At 41.3% G+C, this 21426-nt stretch overlaps 2 protein-coding genes across 2 annotated transcripts; one reads left to right on the top strand and one right to left on the bottom strand.

Annotated features, from left to right (window-relative positions):
- Positions 1-1609: 1609 nt before the first annotated feature.
- On the top strand, positions 1610-10446 carry LOC137259505 (transmembrane protease serine 11D-like). The gene is made up of 7 exons (XM_067797144.1): positions 1610-1682; positions 2125-2216; positions 4287-4375; positions 6505-6623; positions 7012-7149; positions 9267-9406; positions 10267-10446. Exons 1-7 carry the CDS (start codon positions 1610-1612, stop codon positions 10444-10446), a joined length of 831 nt encoding a protein of 276 aa, XP_067653245.1.
- A 1775-nt stretch (positions 10447-12221) lies between these two features.
- Positions 12222-21387, bottom strand: LOC137259324 (biogenesis of lysosome-related organelles complex 1 subunit 6-like). The gene is made up of 7 exons (XM_067797007.1): positions 21310-21387; positions 20089-20171; positions 19697-19816; positions 17348-17450; positions 16717-16804; positions 16265-16351; positions 12222-15537 (listed from the first exon to the last, which is right to left on the bottom strand). The coding sequence occupies exons 2-7, from the start codon at positions 20150-20152 to the stop codon at positions 15412-15414; spliced, it is 588 nt and encodes a 195-aa protein (XP_067653108.1). The 5' UTR covers positions 20153-20171; positions 21310-21387; the 3' UTR covers positions 12222-15411.
- Between the last annotated feature and the right edge of the window lie 39 nt (positions 21388-21426).

Genomic DNA, 21426 nt, shown 5'->3' with positions numbered 1-21426 from the left:
TCGGTCGTGAACGTTGTATGAATACATCCATTGTGTCTTGTATACTGTATATTGTATTGTCAAATCACATTGACAATCAGGTATTGACAGATACCGTTACATATCCTTTGTAAGTAAACACATGCATCGGCGTAGGTTTACAAATTGCCCCGTCGTTATCATTAAGCGAAGCATCGCTTCAACGACATGCTGTGTTCGATTAGATGAACTGGTAATCTGGCAGACGTGATATTGCCATGCTTTGTGATTGTCAGCCGACGAGCGAGCTATTCTAATGTCGGTACTGTACATGGCTGAACAACAGTGTGTTTGTCACTATATGCTAATGATTAGAACGTATTGATTTGTTGAGATACGTGGGGTTGTTAACCGAGATCGGAATCATCCAAATGAAGACAGAGCAACTACCACGCCCGATGTGTTTTCATCCGTTGCCATGGAAATGAGGAAGAATCTGTCGCTGTATCACCTGAGATACCACACCTTAGTGTGTCGGGAACAAATGCACCTGCCAGGTGTTGTTAGACCTTGTACCATCGACCTTTGATGGTAGTCTTACCTGAGGGCTCATAAATGTTTAAAGCTGTTTAACATGTTTGAAAAACAGACAACAGGTCAAGGTGCTAAAACATCGATTTATGTACTTTTCGTCCATTGAACTTGCTCATGAAGATGGACGGAGAGAGCGATAGAGAAGGAAAGAGACGGGGGTAAAGGAAAAAGAGAGAGATACAGAGAGAGGGAGAGGGGGAGGGAGAGAGCGATAGAGAAGGAAAGAGACGGGGGTAAAGGAAAAAGAGGGAGATACAGAGAGAGGGAGAGAGAGGGGGTGTGAGAGAGGAAAGAGGGGAAAGAAGTGGGGAGAGGGGGAAAGAAAGAAGGGGGATAACAAACAGAAGTAACAGTGATTCTAGTAAAGTGTTCGCTCGTAACGCAGAAGAAGGGTTCAAATACCCACATGGATACAATGTGTGAAGTTCTTTTCTGAATATTGCTAAACGCGTCTTAAACTAAACTCATTCACTCATTCACTGTGGCGTCTACCACTTTGGTGGTTTACCTGGTCCAGACTCGAATATTTACAGCCTGTAGTGATACAACTTGAAACGTTGAGCACGAGAAAAAAGCAACATGCGCTCACTCACCTGCTGTAATATTGCACTGATATTGCCAAAGAGTGAAGAGTGGGTGAGTTTAGTTGTACGCCGCAATACCCAAACTTTATGGCGGCGGTCTGTAAATAATCGAGCCTGGACCAGACTATCCAGTGATCAAGACCATGAGCATCAATCTGCGCACTTGGGAACCGATGACATGTGTCAACCAAACCAGCGAGGCTGACCATCTGATCCCGTCAGACGCCCTTTCGACAAGCATAAGTTACAGATTGAAGATCAGCCCTAACCAAGGCATTCACGCGTGACATCTGTGGAGAAAGAAGAAAAGTGTATTCTCATAGATTCTCACGTTTGTGAAACAGGGAACATACAAATTTTTTACAATATAAACAGAATGAATATGTGAAAATTATGCAAGCTTGTACCTGTGCCGTACACGTGACCACTGGCCGTCACAAGGGAGTCTTCTAGCTCCTTATCTCTCTGTAAACATGACAGATGTTCTGTATACATGGAGAACAACCCTGTGTCTGGTACTGGCAGCCACATGCTCAGGACAAATCGGTAGGGCTTTTGTCCTCTGAAATCTGTAACTTAAAGGATAACAGGTATTGAAAGAAGGCGAAGATGACAAATTGACAACTTAATGAATCTGTATGTTAAAGTAATCTTGAGATAATGCCGATTGTATTGAAATACTAGCTTATTCCAGCTGAGATGAAAATCGTTTTGAGCCAAATATGGGCTATATGTCGTGACATAATTAGCAACTTTCCAGCAATATAAGGGCGCAGGACACCAGAAACGGGCTTCACACAATGTACCCATTAGGGAATGGAACGTATCAAGCGGATGCTTTACAACCGCCGCCCCCTAAAAATGAAATATTTGACCGTTACATTCATTAGTATTGCAAAAATGATGTCAAACTACACTCACTCACTCACTCACTCACTCACTCACTCACTCACTCACTCACTCACGCATTCAACCATCCATTTTCAAGTGCCGTGTGGAAGGATCCAGGACGAAACTCCACCTTTCGGAAGACGTATTGTTGGCGGTACTGAAGCCAAACAAGGGGAATTCCCATGGCAGGTATGACGTCATTTGTTTATTGATCATAGCTGAGTGAGCATACAATTTGCTGAGGGTAAAACTGTAAACAACAAATGAACCAAATAACATAAACCCAGTTAACATATGTTACACAAAATCCGATGCATCAAAGTTTTGGAAATATCCCCAAGATGTCACGACAGGTGAACTTAATGACAAACCAATCAGAGCTGAACCTCTTTATTCTTGATTCCTGATCGCGGTTATGATATTCGAAACTGATTCGAAACCGTCAGTTCCTAATGGAGAATAATAAAACAGCGTCATATATGACGTCAAAATATCATAGTTACCCACTGGTTGTCTCTGGACAATGTCATTTACGCAAGGTTCATTCCCATTATGACTTAACCGTGAAGGTCCAGGGGTAGAATAGGTCTGCAGCAACCCATGTTTGTCATAAAAGGCGACTATGCTTGTCATAAGAGGCGACTAATCGGATCGGGTGGTCAGGCTCGCTGACTTGGTTAACACATGTCATCGGTTCCCAATTGCACAGATCGATGCTCATGTTGTTGATCAGTGGATTGTCTGGTCCAGGCTCGATTATTTACAGACCGCCGCCATATAGCTGGAATATTGCTGAGTGCGGCGTAAAACTAAACTCACTCACTCACTCACTCCCATGATGACTACATCCAATGTGACTACACGTCCAATACACCCTCTGTTCCAATGAAATGGTTTTGAAATGGCAGTTCTCTTCCCCTCCATCAGAAAGACAGTTCCATCATAAAAATATGAAAGATCCACAATAGTAGCTGCACCAGGACTGAAGTCTATTTCACTCAAACTGCAAACTGCCATATAAGATGTATGTAAACAATATTTACATATATACAACAAACTAGACCAAAGTTATGGGGATCCTGCGAACAGTAGCAATGCACATCGGCCACGTCACATCTCAAGGTATTGAACTTATTTCTTAAATAAAGACATACTAATTTCGCACAAAGATTGAAAGTTTTCTTAAAGTTCCGTACTTATTTTTCAAAACACACAACCTGTACATAATATCATTATAATTATCATAATAATAATCACAGAAGCTTAGTTATCTACAAACAATGGATGATCACAAAATCCCTCAGAGAGATGGGGTAGTCCAGTGGTTAAAGAGCACGCTCATCACGCCGAAGTAACGGGTTCGATTCCCGACATGGGTACAATGTGTGAAGCCCATTTCTAGTGTCCCCGCCTTGGTATTGTTGTAATATTGCTACAAACAGCGCGAAAGTATACTCACCCACCGTAGCTATGACGTCACTACACCAGGTATGTCCATATGCTTTAAGAAATGAAAATTTATTCTATGCATTATGTAAAGATTTTAGGTGCCAGTTCATCGCGACTGAGATATACTGCGTGTCTGTTAGTCACTATCAGAATTCCCGAACCTTGTTTTTACCTGTTCAACCCAGACCCAATGTAACGCAAAAGCTCTAAATGAAGTATAGATTGAACCTCTCGACTCACTGGGGTTCGATTATATCCACAGGAACATTAATTAAGCATAACCGAATCTCAGGTCAGTCTTTTAAAATTTGTTCCAAACGACTGGACCCCACTCATAAAGCAGGGATATTTCAACGTGCTGAGAGGGCACCCAGCACATGTCACAGTTTTCTTATGGTCATATATAAATACACTGATCCCAAAACGTTAGGGCCCACCCCAGTATTTAATTAGGTGATAAACATGCTGTGTTGGAAAATCAGAGGTATATAACAAAATTATAATAGCTCTAAATTTGATTCAAAACAGAACGCGTTATACACGTCTGATTTTCCAGCACAATACGTTATCTCCATTCTGCCATAACCGTGTTATTCAGATTTTAAACAAATACCTAAAGTGTTGGAAAATATAATCACGTTATATACCTCTGAATGACTTTGATTAACCAATCACAATCCATTATTTACTGCAGTCATGGCAGAATAGTTCATAGTAAGATCCACATTTTTGTTCAGTATGTATTCAGACACGAAGCGTTAGTCCACCTGTCTGTAAACAAGATTTATTCAGTGATATTTGACATTCCAGGTTGGCCTTAGATCGTTCGGACCTACTTTCTGTAGCGGAGTGTTAATTGCAAAGGACTGGGTGCTAACTGCCGGAAGGTGTTTTGACGGGTAAGAAAAACACCCACCCACTAGGTTACACGACACCAAATGTCACCCACTTGAAAATATCTGTGCACACATAAGCTTAAGTCATGATGATAAAAGTAACAGCGCTAAATACTTAAAACTGTGGTAAACCTGTAATTATTGGATGATGTGAAGTTAACACACACAAACATCTTACATTATTTCATCCAATCAAAACTGTCACCCGTCCCTTTGAGTTCTTGAGCCAAGTTCGCTTGGGGAGCATGTGATTCTGATTTAGTGTAGTGGAACAACTCTGCGACTTGGCGTAACATCACTGCCACGGGCTAATTTCCATATCACTTGACTGGACCTTTCTCTTGTTTGTAAACAAACGTGTATATTCACAAACAGGCCGAGACTAGCATAACGCAAGCGATTCGGCTGTTTTACACGTTTACGTAAATGCAACTACGACACTAAGTTTTATGGCAATACATAGTTACATTTCTCCTGCAGGCACTATGATCCGACCAACTGGATAGTTGTCACGACTTACCTGTTTCTCTGCTGCAGACATTATGATCCCACCAGCTGGATAGTTGTCACGACTTACCTGTTTCTCTGCTGCAGACACTATGATCCCACCAGCTGGATAGTTGTCACGACTTACCCGTTTCTATGCTGCAGGCACTATGAACTGACCAAATGGATAGTTGTCACGATTTACCTGTTTCTATGCTGCAGACACTATGATCCCACCAGCTGGATAGTTGTCACGACTTACCCGTTTCTCTGCTGCAGACACTATGATCCGACCAGCTGGATAGTTGCCACGACTTATCCGTTTCTATGCTGCAGACACTATGATCCGACCAGCTGGATAGTTGCCACGACTTATCCGTTTCTATGCTGCAGACACTATGATCCGACCAGCTGGATAGTTGTCACGACTTACCTGTTTCTCTGCTGCAGGCATTATGATCCCACCAACTGGATAGTTGTCACGACGTACCTGTTTCTATGCTGCAGGCACTATGATCCCACCAGCTGGATAGTTGTCACGACTTACCCGTTTCTCTGCTGCAGGCATCATGATCCGACCAGCTGGATAGTTGTCACGACTTATTTGTGTCTCTGCTGCAGGCACTATGATCCCACCAACTGGATAGTTGTCACGACGTACCTGTTTCTATGCTGCAGGCACTATGATCCCACCAACTGGATAGTTGCCACGACGTACCTGTTTCTATGCTGCAGACACTATGATCCCACCAGCTGGATAGTTGTCACGACTTACCCGTTTCTCTGCTGCAGGCATTATGATCCCACCAACTGGATAGTTGTCACGACTTATTTGTGTCTCTGCTGCAGGCACTATGATCCCACCAGCTGGATAGTTGTCACGACTTACCCGTTTCTCTGCTGCAGGCACTATGAACTGACCAAATGGATAGTTGTCACGATTTACCTGTTTCTATGCTGCAGGCACTATGATCCCACCAGCTGGATAGTTGTCACGACTTACCCGTTTCTCTGCTGCAGACACTATGATCCCACCAGCTGGATAGTTGCCACGACTTATCCGTTTCTATGCTGCAGACATTATGATCCCACCAGCTGGATAGTTGCCACGACTTATCCGTTTCTCTGCTGCAGACACTATGATCCCACCAGCTGGATAGTTGTCACGATTTATTTGTTTCTCTGCTGCAGGCACTATGATCCGACCAGCTGGATAGTTGTCACGACTTACCATTTCTCTGCTGCAGGCACTATGATCCGACCAGCTGGATAGTTGTCACGACTTACCCGTTTCTATGCTGCAGACACTATGATCCCACCAGCTGGATAGTTGTCACGACTTACCCGTTTCTCTGCTGCAGACACTATGATCCGACCAGCTGGATAGTTGTCACGACTTATTTGTTTCTCTGCTGCAGGCACTATGATCCGACCAGCTGGATAGTTGTCACGACTTATTTGTTTCTCTGCTGCAGGCACTATGATCCCACCAGCTGGATAGTTGTCACGACGTACCTGTTTCTATGCTGCAGGCACTATGATCCCACCAACTGGATAGTTGTCACGACTTACCTGTTTCTCTGCTGCAGGCACTATGGTCCGACCAGCTGGATAGTTGTCACGACTTACCTGTTTCTCTGCTGCAGGCACTATGATCCGACCAGCTGGATAGTTGTACTGGGGGACTACGACAGAGGACGCCTGGAGGGGACGGAGATGAGGGTTCACGTCAGGAACATAGTTATTCATGGAGGATTCACTATAGGTAAAATTATTTTCTGTATGGAGCCGTAGGATAGTCGACTGGGCGAAATATAAATGATAGCAAAGGTCCGTTAAGATAAGAATCGATGCTGTCTATATAATTGAAGGAAATCGAATTCGGTTGCACATTTGAGTTCTCCAAGACCACGTGCATTCAAATGATCGCTGTGTGTGCGTGTGAGTGTGCGTGCGTGTGTGTGCGTGTGTGCGTGTATGTGCGTGTTCTTCGTTTCTTTGACACGTTTCGTCCCTGTTTGAGAGGCACCCGTCTATTAATGAATAAATTACAAAATGAACATTGCTTTACGGCGCATCTGCAAATTTCATCCTGTTCGCGGCGATCACGCCAGTGACGATGAAGTGTGTCGACGTAGTGTCTTTATTCGCAGACCCCTACAGTAACGACGTGGCACTCGTACAGCTAGTCAGCCACGACATCGACTACCCATTCGTATGTCTACCAGGTTCGAACACGGACTTGCTGGGATCAAACTGTGTGATAACGGGCTGGGGTGCCACCCACAAAGGTAAACTGGCTCAGATTAAAATAGTGGGAGAATGGGGGAACTGATCGACAGACAGAAGCTAGAAGACCTTTTGAAGGTAGCACATGACATAAAATCGCATCACTACCTTTCAAACGAAAGTCGTTGTAATTTTGTTTGGTTTGTCTGTTTGCTGCTTAACGCCGCACTCAGTAATAGTCCAGGTCTTTTCCAGAAGTGCAAATTACTCATAAATTTAAACGTTCGAGCAGTTGTGAATGAGTTTGGTTTTTTGTCGCTTTGGGCAATATTCCAGCAATATCATGTCGGGGGACACACGTTGTACCCAATGGGCTTCACATACTGTACCCATGTGGGGAATCGAACCCGGGTCTGAGGCATGACGAGCGAACACTTTAACCACTAGGCTATCCCATCTTCCCCGAGCAGTTGTCAAAAAGTAAGGAGATGTATATTTGACAAAGCATTTGTGAAAATACAATGCATCCGAAATAGTCCCCATATGCTGACGTTGTCTGTGCACAGTTGTGTCACTTAGGCGTGCCAGAAACTTTTCGTCGGCGGTTCTAATCAGGATTCGACCTGGTTGTTTCATTTTTTCCACCACTCTACCCTAGGACAAAATGCTGTATCGTCTTGGCCCATAGGCAAACATTAGCACAAATAGGGTTGTGCTACAGAGAGAACATGGCGGGCATACAACAAGACTCGTAATTTTCTCTCTGTTGCGCAACCCTATTTGCGATTTAGTTAGCCTCTGTTTAGACTCGCATCACTTCGGGCTTTCCTGTCAGATTAACAAGTCTTGCCGTGATATAACTGAAATGATCAAACCTTTGAAGGGCATTAAGGAGTGGAATTCATGTCAAAAGAAGATTTATGGATGTTCTTTATTGTGAATAACATGACGTTTCGGACTGTATGTTTGCTCCTTCATCGGGTGAATGGTAGGAGGTATCAGGGTGATATTAAAAGGTGAGTGAGTGAGTTTAGTTTACGCCGAACTCAGCAATATCCCAACTATATGATCTGTAAATAATCGAGTCTGGACCAGACAACCCAGTGATCAACAACATGGGCATCGATCTGCGCAATTGGGAACCGATGACATGTGTCAACCAAGTCAACGAGCCTGACCACTCGATCCCGTTAGTCACCTCTTACGAGAAGCAGAGCCGCCTTTTATGGCAAGCATAGGCTGCTGAAGGCCTATTCTACCCCGGGACCTTCACGGGTGATATTTAAAGGTACATGCACGAGGCCATTGGAAAAACATGGGACACTATAAAGACATCATCTTTAACAAATTTCAGGAATAAATTCGTAGAATATCCTGAGGCCAGTGATATACTAAAACAACATGGTAACTGATGGGAAGTCTGTCTCACAGTCCTGAACTATATTATTTTCTCAATAACGAAGTCCTCCCTCCAATGCTAAATGAAACAAGTCTAGATATCCCCAGGTTCTGAATCTCAGGGCTGCCTCGGGCTACTTTTCGTTTAACAGGTTCGTTTGTTACTATCAAAATTATATATATTCAGTGACTACTTGATTAGTCTAATTGATGGGATAAAGAATACAAACACGGGGAGGCCAGTGATACGTGATATCATATAAAGAGAGAAAGGTAGGCCAGTTATGCAATTCAAACAAGTGACCAGTGGCGATAGGTGAGGAACCTAGGATGAGAAATGTGCATTTAGATAAGCGAGTCCAAAGCACATGGTTTGTAGGTTGTTTGATCAGGGTTGATGGCTGACTTTTGTCCTCGTATGTCTATAGCTTCCTAAGGTTTCCTTTGTTTCTAGCTGTTGTTTGGCGTGACGTGGGTGGCGTCCATTTTGGTGGCGAGGTCCCTGTTCAGATGATGTTCAAAGTGACGTGAAACAAAGCTCTCTCACCGTTTAACCAAACGTACATTAGTGCAATAAGTGAAGTCCATTTCTGTTGTTGCCCACCATGATATTGCTGTAATATTGCTAAAAGCGACATAACCATACTCACTAACCTTTTAGACAAACATTTATTCGTGCCGATGGACCCACGACGTAGCCTCGGGTACTGGTGTACTCCAATTTCAGCCAGTTTAACACAATTAGCGCTAGACTGGCCTCAGATAACGTTTTCCTTTCCAGGCGATGACCTGGCCTACAAACTTCAGAAGCTGTCGGTGAACGTTGTCAACACCTCGCGGTGCCTGTTGCCTAGCAACACCCACAGCGCCGATTATCTGTGCGCGATCAGCGACGTCCAAGGGGGAGGAGGGCCTTGCACAGTGAGTATCGTATGTGCAAATTAACTCGACCGTTTGGTTGTCAAATATGATTGATAAACTGAATGTTCTAAGGCCATTGCAATGACTCATCTCGGTACACCTGTATAGATAAATGGGTCCACTGCCTCGATACACGTGATCTCAAATAGTCGTTCCGCGTAAATCTGTGTTCACTCTAGTAAGAACAGATGCCATAGCATTTCTTTCTGGACTGAGCGTTCCGATAGGCGCATAGGTGAATATAAATTAGACGAACTAGGATGGTTTCAGTTCTTAGTACAAACAGTCATTCAGTCATGGTTGGTTATGTTCCACCAGCAGCCTTTAGTTTATGTAACGAACCAAATAAAACAATTTCACATATCTGATGTAAATGTTCATATTCTGTTTATATTTGGCAAAATTATCAGGGCCCACTTGCACAAAGCAATCTTAGCGCTACGACTGTCTTAAGCCTATGTTGAAGAATGGGAGTTACAATCATTGTAGCGCTAAGATCGCTTTGTGCAAGTAACCCCAGAACTGCTTAGACATCATACAGAGGGTAGAATCACCTTCAGTGAGGAGGATTTATTGTTTGGCTTGAAAGGTAAACATAAAAATACTTTGAACGTTGTTATTATGATAACCAAATCTCTCATTTACAAATTTAATAGGAAAATGACAAAACCAAGCTTTTTAACCTTTCAAAAAGAAATAGGAAGATATTATGAAATCTCTCAATGTATTGCGTATTCAAATTGTAACTTTGCGCGTTTTCATGCCTTCTGGTCTCCTTTTCATGTCTAGTTTAGAAATCAATCCCTGAAAACTGAATGCGTTCGTCTGGAGTTAACACATTCACCTTTCTGTCCATACAGGGTGATGCGGGCAGCGCGCTGCAGTGTAGACTGGGTTCGGTCTGGGCTGCCGCTGGAATAGTACTCAGTACAGAAGCATGTGGTAACACTACAGAGCTATACACCAGCATACAGAGTTACCTCCCTTGGATACAGAAGACGATGATTCTTTTGAAAGATGCAGGGACCATACAGCATTAAATAACGTCGAATCAGCGGGGTTTTTTCCTTTGTGCACAGTCAGCATTTGTCACACTTCCACAGCATGGTCTCAAACACAGACATGGTCAGTAATTAAATAAGAAAATCGAAAATTCCTTAAAAATCACGAAATAGATCTGAATACTTCGATGGTACTTCGTCGTCAATGACGTTTCGGATAAGGAACACACGTGCTCACACATTGTGCCAATGTGGAGAATCGAACGTTTTCTTCAGAGTGACGAACGCTTTACCCACTCTATCCTCTCCCCTCTAGTGGCAGTGTGGCGAATTATAACATGCATATTGTCGATTATGTGATAATATGCCAGCCAGGACAGACAAGCTAGTGAGTGATATTGTGAGCAGCGATCCACGCCTTCAGTAACCTGACTTGCCATCCACAACGTTATCTACCTCTATTACCTGATCGCCCTGTCCCGTGAAGGTCCCGGGGTAGAATAGGCCTTCAGCAACCCATGCTTGCCATAAAAGGCGACTATGCTTGTCGTAAGGGGCGACTAACGGGATCGGGTCGTCAGGCTCGCTGACTTGGCTGACTCATGTCATCGGTTCCCAATTGTGCAGATTGGTGCTCATGCTGTTGATCACTGGACTGGCTGGTCTAAACTCGATTATTTACAGACCGCCGCCATATAGCTGGAATATTACTCATTCATGTAGCCGACTGAGACACACCATTAGGATGATTACATGATTTTAAAAAATGCAGTTCAAAATTGGTAATTGTACATAAAAGTTTCCATTAAATATTGACCCTCTGTCACAACTAGTCGCAGTATTAATGTCGTGACAATTAATGGCTTTACGTGAACATCTGTTTACTTGTTACTGATGAACACCTAATGCAGGGATAATCTACAACAGATACAGTCTCATGAGGTTCTTGAGAGGCATTTAGAAGTTGGTATTCTAATAAAAGACAGAATGACAGTAAATATTTACATTTTTAGGGGCTGCCAGAAACGAGTAAATAATAAAGAAGTCGGCATCCATAACATGTTGCCTTATATTACTTAAAGTCTCCCTGCCTAATGTAAGTTACAGACCGAGTGCTGCGTAAAACTAAATTCACCTTATGTAAGTCAATGTGAATTCAGTTCTCTTGTAATCGTGATTTTGTAGGTATACAGGTCATTTATCGTACGACCCGTGAAGGTCCCGGGGTAGAATAGGCCTTCAGCAACCCACGCTTGCCATAAAAGGGACTCAGCTTGTCGTAAGAGGCGACTAAGGGGATCGGGTGGTCAGGCTCGCTGACTTGGTTGACACATGTCATCGGTTCCCAATAGCGCAGATCGATGCTCATGTTGTTGATCAGTGGATTGTCTGGTCCAGACTCGATTATTTACAGACTGCCGCCATATAGCTGTAATATTGCTGAGTGCGGCGTAAAACTAAACTCACTAAATCACTCATTTATCGTACCTTACCCTTCCTTCATGATGCGAAAGTTGGGGCAAGCAGACAGGCCATCTGTGTCCAGAACGGGATACGTTCGGGCGAAGTGTTTCAAATGTTTGCAAACGGATGCGTTCTAGGGAAGTGTTTGAAGTGTTTGCAAACATACTGCGTTCAGGGGAAGTGTTTCAAAAGTTTGCAAATGGTTGGGTTCGGGAGCAGTGTTTCAAGTGTTTGCAAACGGATGCATTCCGAATTGGGTTTCCGAATCACTTTACCACTCCAGAAGATACGGCGTTCCTACAACCTTCCAATCCCATGAGGTCCTTTTACAAATAAATCAACAACATATATATTTGTGAATCTCTTTTACTGGAAGACTGAGATGTCAGAGTATTTGCAATAAATAATCCACTGATCACATCAGAGATCATATTATGAATTGAATATATGATCACACACAAAGCTTGATCTCTTAAATGCCTCAAACATATGTACAACAATATAATAAATGAAAAACAAAATCAAATTCAATCAGTACATGTTTCGCTATGAGACATGCACATGGAAGATTAATTATATTATACAATGATTGGTTTGTTGTTTCACACCGCACTCAGCAATATTCCAGCTATATGGCAGCAGTCTGTAAATAATCAAGTCTGGACCAGACAATCCAGTGATCAACATCATAAGCATCAGTCTTCACAATTGGTATACATTTTTACCATTCTCAGTCATCCCATGTACTATCTCAATTCAATGAGAATAAATACCCTGAATCTAGCTGCATGGTTTTGGACCTTATACAAAATACCTGACACCAAGAGAAAGCTGCCCAGTCTAAAAACTACATATTTCATTCCAATAATTCATGGAGGGTGGTATTAATGAAACAATGTTCATATACATAAAAAGCCTTAGTATAATTCCTTCCATCAATAGTATTCTATTTATAGACAGCCCTATGCTGAGCAAGCATTGACCTCCGAATACATTTTAGTTCCCTCCCTATAAGACGACTGTCTGTAAATAAAAGTCTGGAGCAGACAGTTCAGTGATCAACAGCATGAGCATCAAACTACAAGTACACTCAAGAAGTGGTCCATACAAATATCTACATAGTTATTGCACTGAGTGTCATGAACATTTCCACCTGCACAAAGGCAACAGTGAAGGTTGACTTAAAGCTCTCAACAAAATCACAACTGCACATTTACTTAGAACATATGCAGGGATGCAAACCTGATGATTAGAATTTTTCTTTGATCATTTTGAACTTATAGAAAAACAAAAAGACTCATGACATTTACTCAACAAATATCAACAAGTAATTTCCCATTTGGGGGCAAACAAACATGAGCTGATTCTGAAATGATTAGCCATAGTGAATGATTCTATGAATGACAGGCAGTAATTATAAAACCCTAAACAACATTAAACAATTATTGAGAATGCCTGCCTGAACTTGTAGCATAAAGATATGTACAAAAAATCAAGATCACAATGTTGAATACTGAATTGATGATCAGAGCATTTAGCGTTCATTTTGAGACTCCTGATTCAAGTGAAAGGTTTCATTGGTTGGCCTTTCAGATGATTTGTACAATGTGAATGTTCCTTACCACATAAAATCTCTGTATACTAACCTGTAGTATCGGAAGTTTAGACTCACTTAAAGTACTTAGCATATTATTTATCTACTTCGAAGACTGATTTATCGAGTAATTTTTGGGAACCAACTGCAAACCTTATGCATATGAACTGTGCAAGGATCATGCATCAAATTGTATAAATATCATGCATGTCAACAGGTGCATTTTGGTGTAAAGTTTTGTTAAAAATTCACCAATTTTCACTGAGTTTCATCACTTACTGAACTTTGACAATAATCTTTTCAATGTTACAAATATATTTCACAGTACATCAGGTGCAAGTGTAAACAATACATCTAAATAGTATGAAATATTTTGAAAAAGTTAGTTTAGATGACTGAAGCAAGGGGCTAAATTTACACTAGTGAGTCTAAACTTTTGATGGCTAGTATATAAAGTAAAGCCATGCAAAAAATCATTGAGTCCCCCTCTCATAATCTGTATACATAATTATAAATTTACATAAAAAATTGAACTTGATGACCCCTCCCTCCACAGAACAAAATGGGTTAACCCCTTTAAATCATCTTCACTTCCTCTAGCCATAAATCATGAACAGTCCATCAGTGAAGAAGAATGGGTTCAATAATCTTACGCCTAAAATAGATTGCAGAGCCAGTTTCAAAAAAATATCTTAGCATTAAGGTGGCCACAGCTCCACATTTCAACATGGACATACGACTGTAACAGAAAGATCGCTTTGTGGAGGGACACCTTTGAGCATTGAGCTTAACCTTGAATTTTTAAAAATCACTGTTGAGTGAATGGCATCCACTTTTAGCAACATCAAGGTGGGGTACACCACAAGTGAGTGAGTGAGTTTGGTTTTACGCCGCTTTTAGCAATATTCCAGCGATATCACGGCGGGGGACACTAGAAAATGGGCCTCACACATTGTACCCATGTGGGGAATCGAACCCGGGTCTTCGGCGTGACGAGCAAATGCTTTAACCACCAGGCTACCCCGCCGCCCCACACCACAAGTGGGTTTCACACACTGTGCCCATGTTGGGAATAGAACATGGGTCTTCAGCGTGATGATAGAATGCTTTAACCACTAGGCTACCCCACAGTGCCAATCACTGTTGAGTTGTACAATCACCAAGGCTACAGTTATCTCATATCGTAGGTTGAGTCGAAGTAGACCTTAGACTGAGTGTTATTTGTTACACTGCTATACTGCATCTAACAAACACGAGTAGAAGGTTGCATAAGGTAACCTTTGAGTGACCAGTGACCGTCCAGCCAAATTCAAGACAGACAAACAGATTTAACCAATCAGACAAGAGCTACTATCTGGGGTTCAGCAACAAATGAAAATATACATAAAACACAGACGTTTGACCGGCTGTCTATACACATAGAGGTTTCTGATGGCATTGTTACTAAATTAGCTTATATTTCCACAAGATGACAGCGACTGTTTACTCACTGTTATGAGTAATAGCATCCTCTATGTGTATTACTCAGAATCAGTGCTGTGGAAAATAGCATTCAATTTGTTCAAGAACAAATGTTTTCGAGGTAAAAGTTAGAATGGTATGTGTCATTGTTTCTTTAATCTTTTTGAAAGAACTTTTGCAATTTGGTAAGCTGTGTTCTCATTGGTCAGTTCAAGAGATTAGCTGACTGACTTCTACTGGGGGTTCGTTAGACTAACAAATAATACTGAGCCTACATTTACTTAGACTGATTGTACATTATCACAGTCCTGTTCCAGTCATATTGCTATATATTGCTATGGTAAGTCCTATGTGTCACTATAGGTTTGCCACCATCTTAGTTCTGACATTGACTTGTGGAATGGGTACATGTTAGTTTCTCATGAAGCAGTATTTAATGTTTCACGGGTGTTGGAAGCCAGGAAGAAGTGTCATGGGTGCCTGCATCAGCTGTCTGTGCGTCCAGCAACTCGCGCTGCCAACATCCTCTCCTTCTCGTGTTCCTTCTCTCGCTGCTGAGCCTTCTGCAGCTCCTCCTTCTGACGCTGTTGCTGCAGCTTGACTGCTCGCTTCTGTAACACAATAATACAATGTCGATTGACCAACTACTTCTGGAACACAATAAAGCCACCGAGCTTGACTGCTTGCTTCTGTAACATGAACAATATAGCATTGCAGCTTGCTTCTGTAACATAAACAATATAGCATTGCAGCTTGCTTCTGTAACATAAACAATATAGCATTGCAGCTTGCTTCTGTAACACAATAACATGATGTAGCTTCAACACCACCTCCTGTAACACATTAACACAATGTAGATTTATTGTCTGCTTCTGTAACACAATGTAGTGTCACTGTTGCTTCTGTAACACAATAACACAATGTACTTTCACTGTCTCCTGCAACACAATAATGTTGTTTCACTCCCCGCCTCTGTAACACAATGTAGCTTCACTGCTTCTGTAACACAATGTAGTGTCATTGTTGCTTCTGTAACACAATAGCACAATGTACTTCACTGTCTCCTGCAACACAGCAATGTTGTTTCACTCCCCACCTCTGTAACACAATGTAGCTTCACTGCCTGCTTGTGTAACATAATACAATGTAGTTTTACTGTCTGCTTTTATAATACAATGTATCTTAACTACCTGCTTCTGCAAGAGAATAACGCTGTAGCTTCATTGCCTACTTATGCATAACAATTAACACCAAGTAGCTTTAACATGATAGCCCAATATTGCTCCTAATGATACTTCTTTGCAACCAAACACCCGTTAAAAGTCAAAGGACACACACCTTGAGCTTCCCTGACTTGTCATGGAGATTGGCCATCTCTTTCTTGATGGTGATGAGTTTATTGTAATACTTCCTTGCCTTTAACATCTGAAATCAAATCATCATCATCATCATCATCATCATCATCATCATCACTTAACAGTAGCTACCTAACAATGATGTTACATAAGTTCATTAGTGAGTCAGCATAGTTTTTTATTGCTTTTAGCAATATTCCAGCAACCTTACAGCAGAGGGAAACAGAAATGGGTTTCATACAAAGCCCATGAATTGAACAAAGGGCTTCAGCATGACAAGCAAACACTTTCACCTCTAGACTACCCCACCTCCCCAGGCAATAGAACATAGCACTAGAGAGCGTCTTGGCCCGCCAGTGGGGCCCGTAAAACACAAAGCAACATGTCGCCCAAACAACACCCACACTTGTGCTGAAGGAAAGGGTTGGATCTTACAGTCTGGGTGAGTTCTTCCATAGACTGGCATTCCTGGAACTTGGAGTTCTCCTGTTCCACAGTCTCTATCAGGATCTTCTGGTTAGATCTGGAACACATTTGCAGTAGTGCTGAGCACTGCTAAAAATCTTATGATTGATGATTGATTCCTTACAACCAATCAATCCTGAAAAATAATTGGTTAGCATCATTCATGAAATTTTCTTGTCATGTTTGTTAATGCACAATGAAATAAAGAAAAAGCACAAAGTTCTTTTGGTTCTTTTGCAAGTTACAGAAAATGCATTTGCAAAATTCACATTAAAGGATGGCTAGTTTGTTGAGAACATAAATTTCCTGAAGTCTTTAACATAAATTCAGTCATGACTTGGAATGGGTTTGTAGTGCTCAGGAAATTGTAAATTTAATGGCACAGATAACACCAACCTTGTGAAAAATACTGTTAATGCTAACAAGTGTTCCAAAATTGTTTGAGTTTGACTATGAGAGAACGAGACCAAATGCATGGTCGTGAATCACTGTGACCAATCTTCGATTACAAAAGGTTAGCTGACGCGACCATCTACTAGGGTATGGCAGTGTAACAAATAACACTGAGCCTAAGTTCACATAGACGGTACTCATCACTTACAGCACTTCCTCGAGCGATGACTTTGATTTCTCCAGAGTTGGCAGAAAGGTCTGAAGAAATCCTGAGCTTAGTTTCTCAACAATTTCTGGGTCAACTCTTACTTCTGGAAACAAAAAATCTCATAGTCAGTACTTCCTGACTTCTTTGATGGGCATTTCAAGAGTTTAGTTGACGAAGAAAGGTGACAATTTTTATAGATATACAACTTCTTTTATTTTGTGAAGGGCGACTTTTCAACATACATTCTAATGTCATTGTCAAGCAAGTTTCTTGACAAAGACATTAAACTCTATGTCTAGGGGCGTTGCAAGCCAATTTTTACCTGCAAGCCTTATAGCCAATGAAACAACAGCATGAACTGGCCAGTGGTACACTGAAACAACAGCATGAACTGGCCAGTGATACACTGAAACAACAGCAGGAAGAGGCCAGTGATACACTGAAACAACAGCATGAAGAGGCCAGTGATACAATGGAAACAACAGCATGAAGAGGCCAGTGATACACTGAAACAACAGCATGAAGAGGCCAGTGATACACTGAAACAACAGCATGAAGAGGCCAGTGATACACTGAAACAACAGCATGAAGAGGCCAGTGATACACTGAAACAACAGCATGAAGAGGCCAGTGATACACTGAAACAACATCATGAAGAGGCCAGTGATACACTGAAACAACAGCATGAAGAGGCCAGTGATACAATGGAAACAACAGCATGAAGTGGCCAGTGATACAATGGAAACAACAGCATGAAGTGGCCAGTGATACAGTGGAAACAATAACATGAAGAGGCCAGTGATACATGGAAACAACAGCATGAAGTGGCCAGTGATACACAGAGACAACAGCATGAAGAGGCCAGTGATACACTGAAACAACAGCATGAAGAGGCCAGTGATACATGGTAACAACAGCATGAAGTGGCCAGTGATACATGGAAACAACAGCATGAAGTGGCCAGTGATACATGGAAACAACAGCATGAAGTGGCCAGTGATACACAGAGACAACAGCATGAAGAGGCCAGTGATACACTGAACAACAGCATGAAGAGGCCAGTGATACACTGAAACAACAGCAGGAAGAGGCCAGTGATACATGGAAACAACAGCATGAAGTGGCCAGTGATACAGTGGAAACAACAGCATGAAGAGGCCAGTGATACACTGAAACAACAGCACGAAGAGGCCAGTGATACACTAAACTAACGTGGTAATGACAGGGTAAAGAATACAATGATACCATAAAATAATGTGGTATTGATGGGGTAAAGAAATACAATGATACAAAAAACACAAGGAAGGGAGACCAGTTATGCTATGAAAACAAATGTGGGGACCAGTGGACTGCTAAGGTGGCAATATGCATGTTCAAGGACACAAGATGAGAAGTGTATGTTATATAAGCGAGTCCCAAGCACATGGTTATGTGGATTCTTTCATCATTGTTGATGGCTGGCTGCTGCCACTGTATGTATATGGCTTCCTGAAGTTGACATTCATGAATCTTGCTTTTCCTATGTATTCCACTCTTAAAGCCCTTCAGAGATTTCATTCATTACCAACCTGACTTGTTAATTGACTCTACAGACAACAATCAGGCACCTAATCTACTCCTGAGTGATTGTCTATACATGTCCACCCCTGATATACTGCCAATCTGGATATAACTCTTTCTTTTATTAAATAACAAATACTGCTGTTTTTTTTCCTCTTTCCATTCATAACTTTGACTTAGAATGTATATTCCATCCACTTTTCCAAAACATTTCATCTCAAAGTTCATTATAGGAAAATGTTATTTATAATTTGTGGGGTAGGTGGTTTATTCCCTATTTCAAAATTTATTAATTATTATTTTAGGTCCCACCTACCTCATTGGCAACATTGGTGCCATCCAGACGCTGATGTAAAACCCAAAATGACTGACCGCCAAAATTTGTTTGGATGGATGGTGGATGTATATCCAGGTTTAACTGTACATCTAAATAATACTTGTGTTCTGTTTGGGCTTTCTTCTACTAGAAAGAAATCTCAGGATGTAAAGAAATATGGTTGAATCATCTTAAAATGGTGGCTTAAGGACCCACACTCCCTTCATTTAACTTTTCACAGCTAATTATTACTCCTTTACAAAGGAAAGCAATATCATGTATTCCTGTTTGAAACAACTTCTACAAGCATTTCAAGAACTTGTTTTGTCAGTAATCTACAACATTTGATGCTAAGTATATATCATCCCCAAAGACTGCATGGATCCTTTTGGATTTTGGAACTATTTAAGCAATACCATGATGTTGGAACAAGAATATTTTAGTTCATTAACTAATTTGACTTCCAGTCTCACCCAAGTCTTCTTCCAGTCTCTTCTCTTGTTCATCTTCGGCAGTCTCTACAACTTCGGCTGGTTCTTTTTCATGAGGTTGGTCATCCAACTGCTTAGGAGTTATCTCCCTTTCTGTCTCTTCTGGAACAAAATCAGAGTGACTGATCTTAGTTTTACTCATCACTCAGCAATATTCAAGCTATAAGGCGGAGGCCTGTAAATAATTCAGTCAGACAATACAGCAATCAACAGCTTGAGCAAGTCTGACCACATGTTCCCTTTAGTCGCATGGGTTGTTGGATATTAGAGTGAGTGAGTGGGTGGGTGGATGAGTGGGTGGGTGGGTGAGTGAGTGAAAGGTGATATGAAAAAGTATTTCAATATGTATGCAGATGAAAAGTTTCGACCATTACCTGTTTTCCTCTCATTCTCAGCTTCTTTCTCCTGTCTCACTTCATGGGTATGATCTTCGCTCATTCTGAGGACTGTATCTCAACTGGAACACAATATTTAGCATTTGTCTGGAAGACCATAGCAATATATGTCACTTACTATCTATTTCAGTGATGCCCCAAGTCATACAACTGAACATGTTTGGTTTGTTAGGTTTATGTATGACGAACTAAACTAACATGGCCATATAAAATCAGCTAAGTATGATGCCCTGAGATAGCCAGACTACTAGAGGCTCCCTATTTGACAAATCAGCTAAGTATGATGCCCTGAGATAGCCAGACTACTACAGGCTCCCTTTTTGACACATACTACATTTTGACATTTATTGATTGATAATAAAGATAAATGCCATTATTTAAACAATTTTATTTATAAGCTCTTCGGTTTTACAAATCTGCTTCATATATTTCTAATATAGGTCCGTCTTCTAATATAGGTCCATTTCCTATTCTTGCTGTAAACGCTTTTTCTGCCGAGATCGCTGATGCGTGATACTTAACGGTTAATTACATCACTGACCGAAATCTGTGCATGATAAAAATTTTGTAATGTAACAAATATTGATGTGTTTTTACCAGCTTGGACAAACCACAACTTTTTCCTGCCCTATCTGACAGGATTCCCCTTCCTTACACTTCATAACGTTAGTTCCTCATTATGCATCGAGAATAGGAGATGCCTCATTAAGTCAGTGGCAGACAACCTTTCCTGCAATAAACCTGATGGATCAAGCAGTTGACAGATGTAGATGTTAGAGGGGGAATCTCTTCATTTAAACACAACAAACATTCATATGATAAAAACTGTTTGTATTATTTTTAAAGGTCATATGCAACGTAAAATACAACTTGGCAGATTCTGATTCTGATAATCCTTTCATATCCTAAGTACTTCGAGAATAGGAAACCCCGGTATACTTTAAGTAATCTGTCAAATGTGTCTTTGTACCACAGAGGCGACGTCAAGCTTCCAAGGCTTCGACATTTTGTCACAGTACCTTTATTTCGGAAATGGCAAAATCAGTCTGTCGTCGTTTTTTCTACTGTGTGCCTTATCCCGTACTTATTTTAAAATAACACTTGCCATTTATATCCGTCCAAAGAGATATTGTGTTTTCAAAGAGAATGGCAGAATGGCAGTGGTATTTAATCACGCACAGGTGAACAAAACTCTCTTACCGATGGCGATTGGCGAATAAAGTTGCAGGAACTGTGCCTGAAGTTTACATTTCTCGTGACTTAGAGTTACTTGCCCTTGTTTAGTCACAATGCTATTATTGATCAACTTATTACAAT

Source organism: Haliotis asinina, chromosome 13 (genome assembly GCF_037392515.1).
Source record: "Haliotis asinina isolate JCU_RB_2024 chromosome 13, JCU_Hal_asi_v2, whole genome shotgun sequence".
Classification (NCBI taxonomy): domain Eukaryota; kingdom Metazoa; phylum Mollusca; class Gastropoda; order Lepetellida; family Haliotidae; genus Haliotis; species Haliotis asinina.
This window is presented reverse-complemented; position numbering and strand designations above follow the sequence as displayed.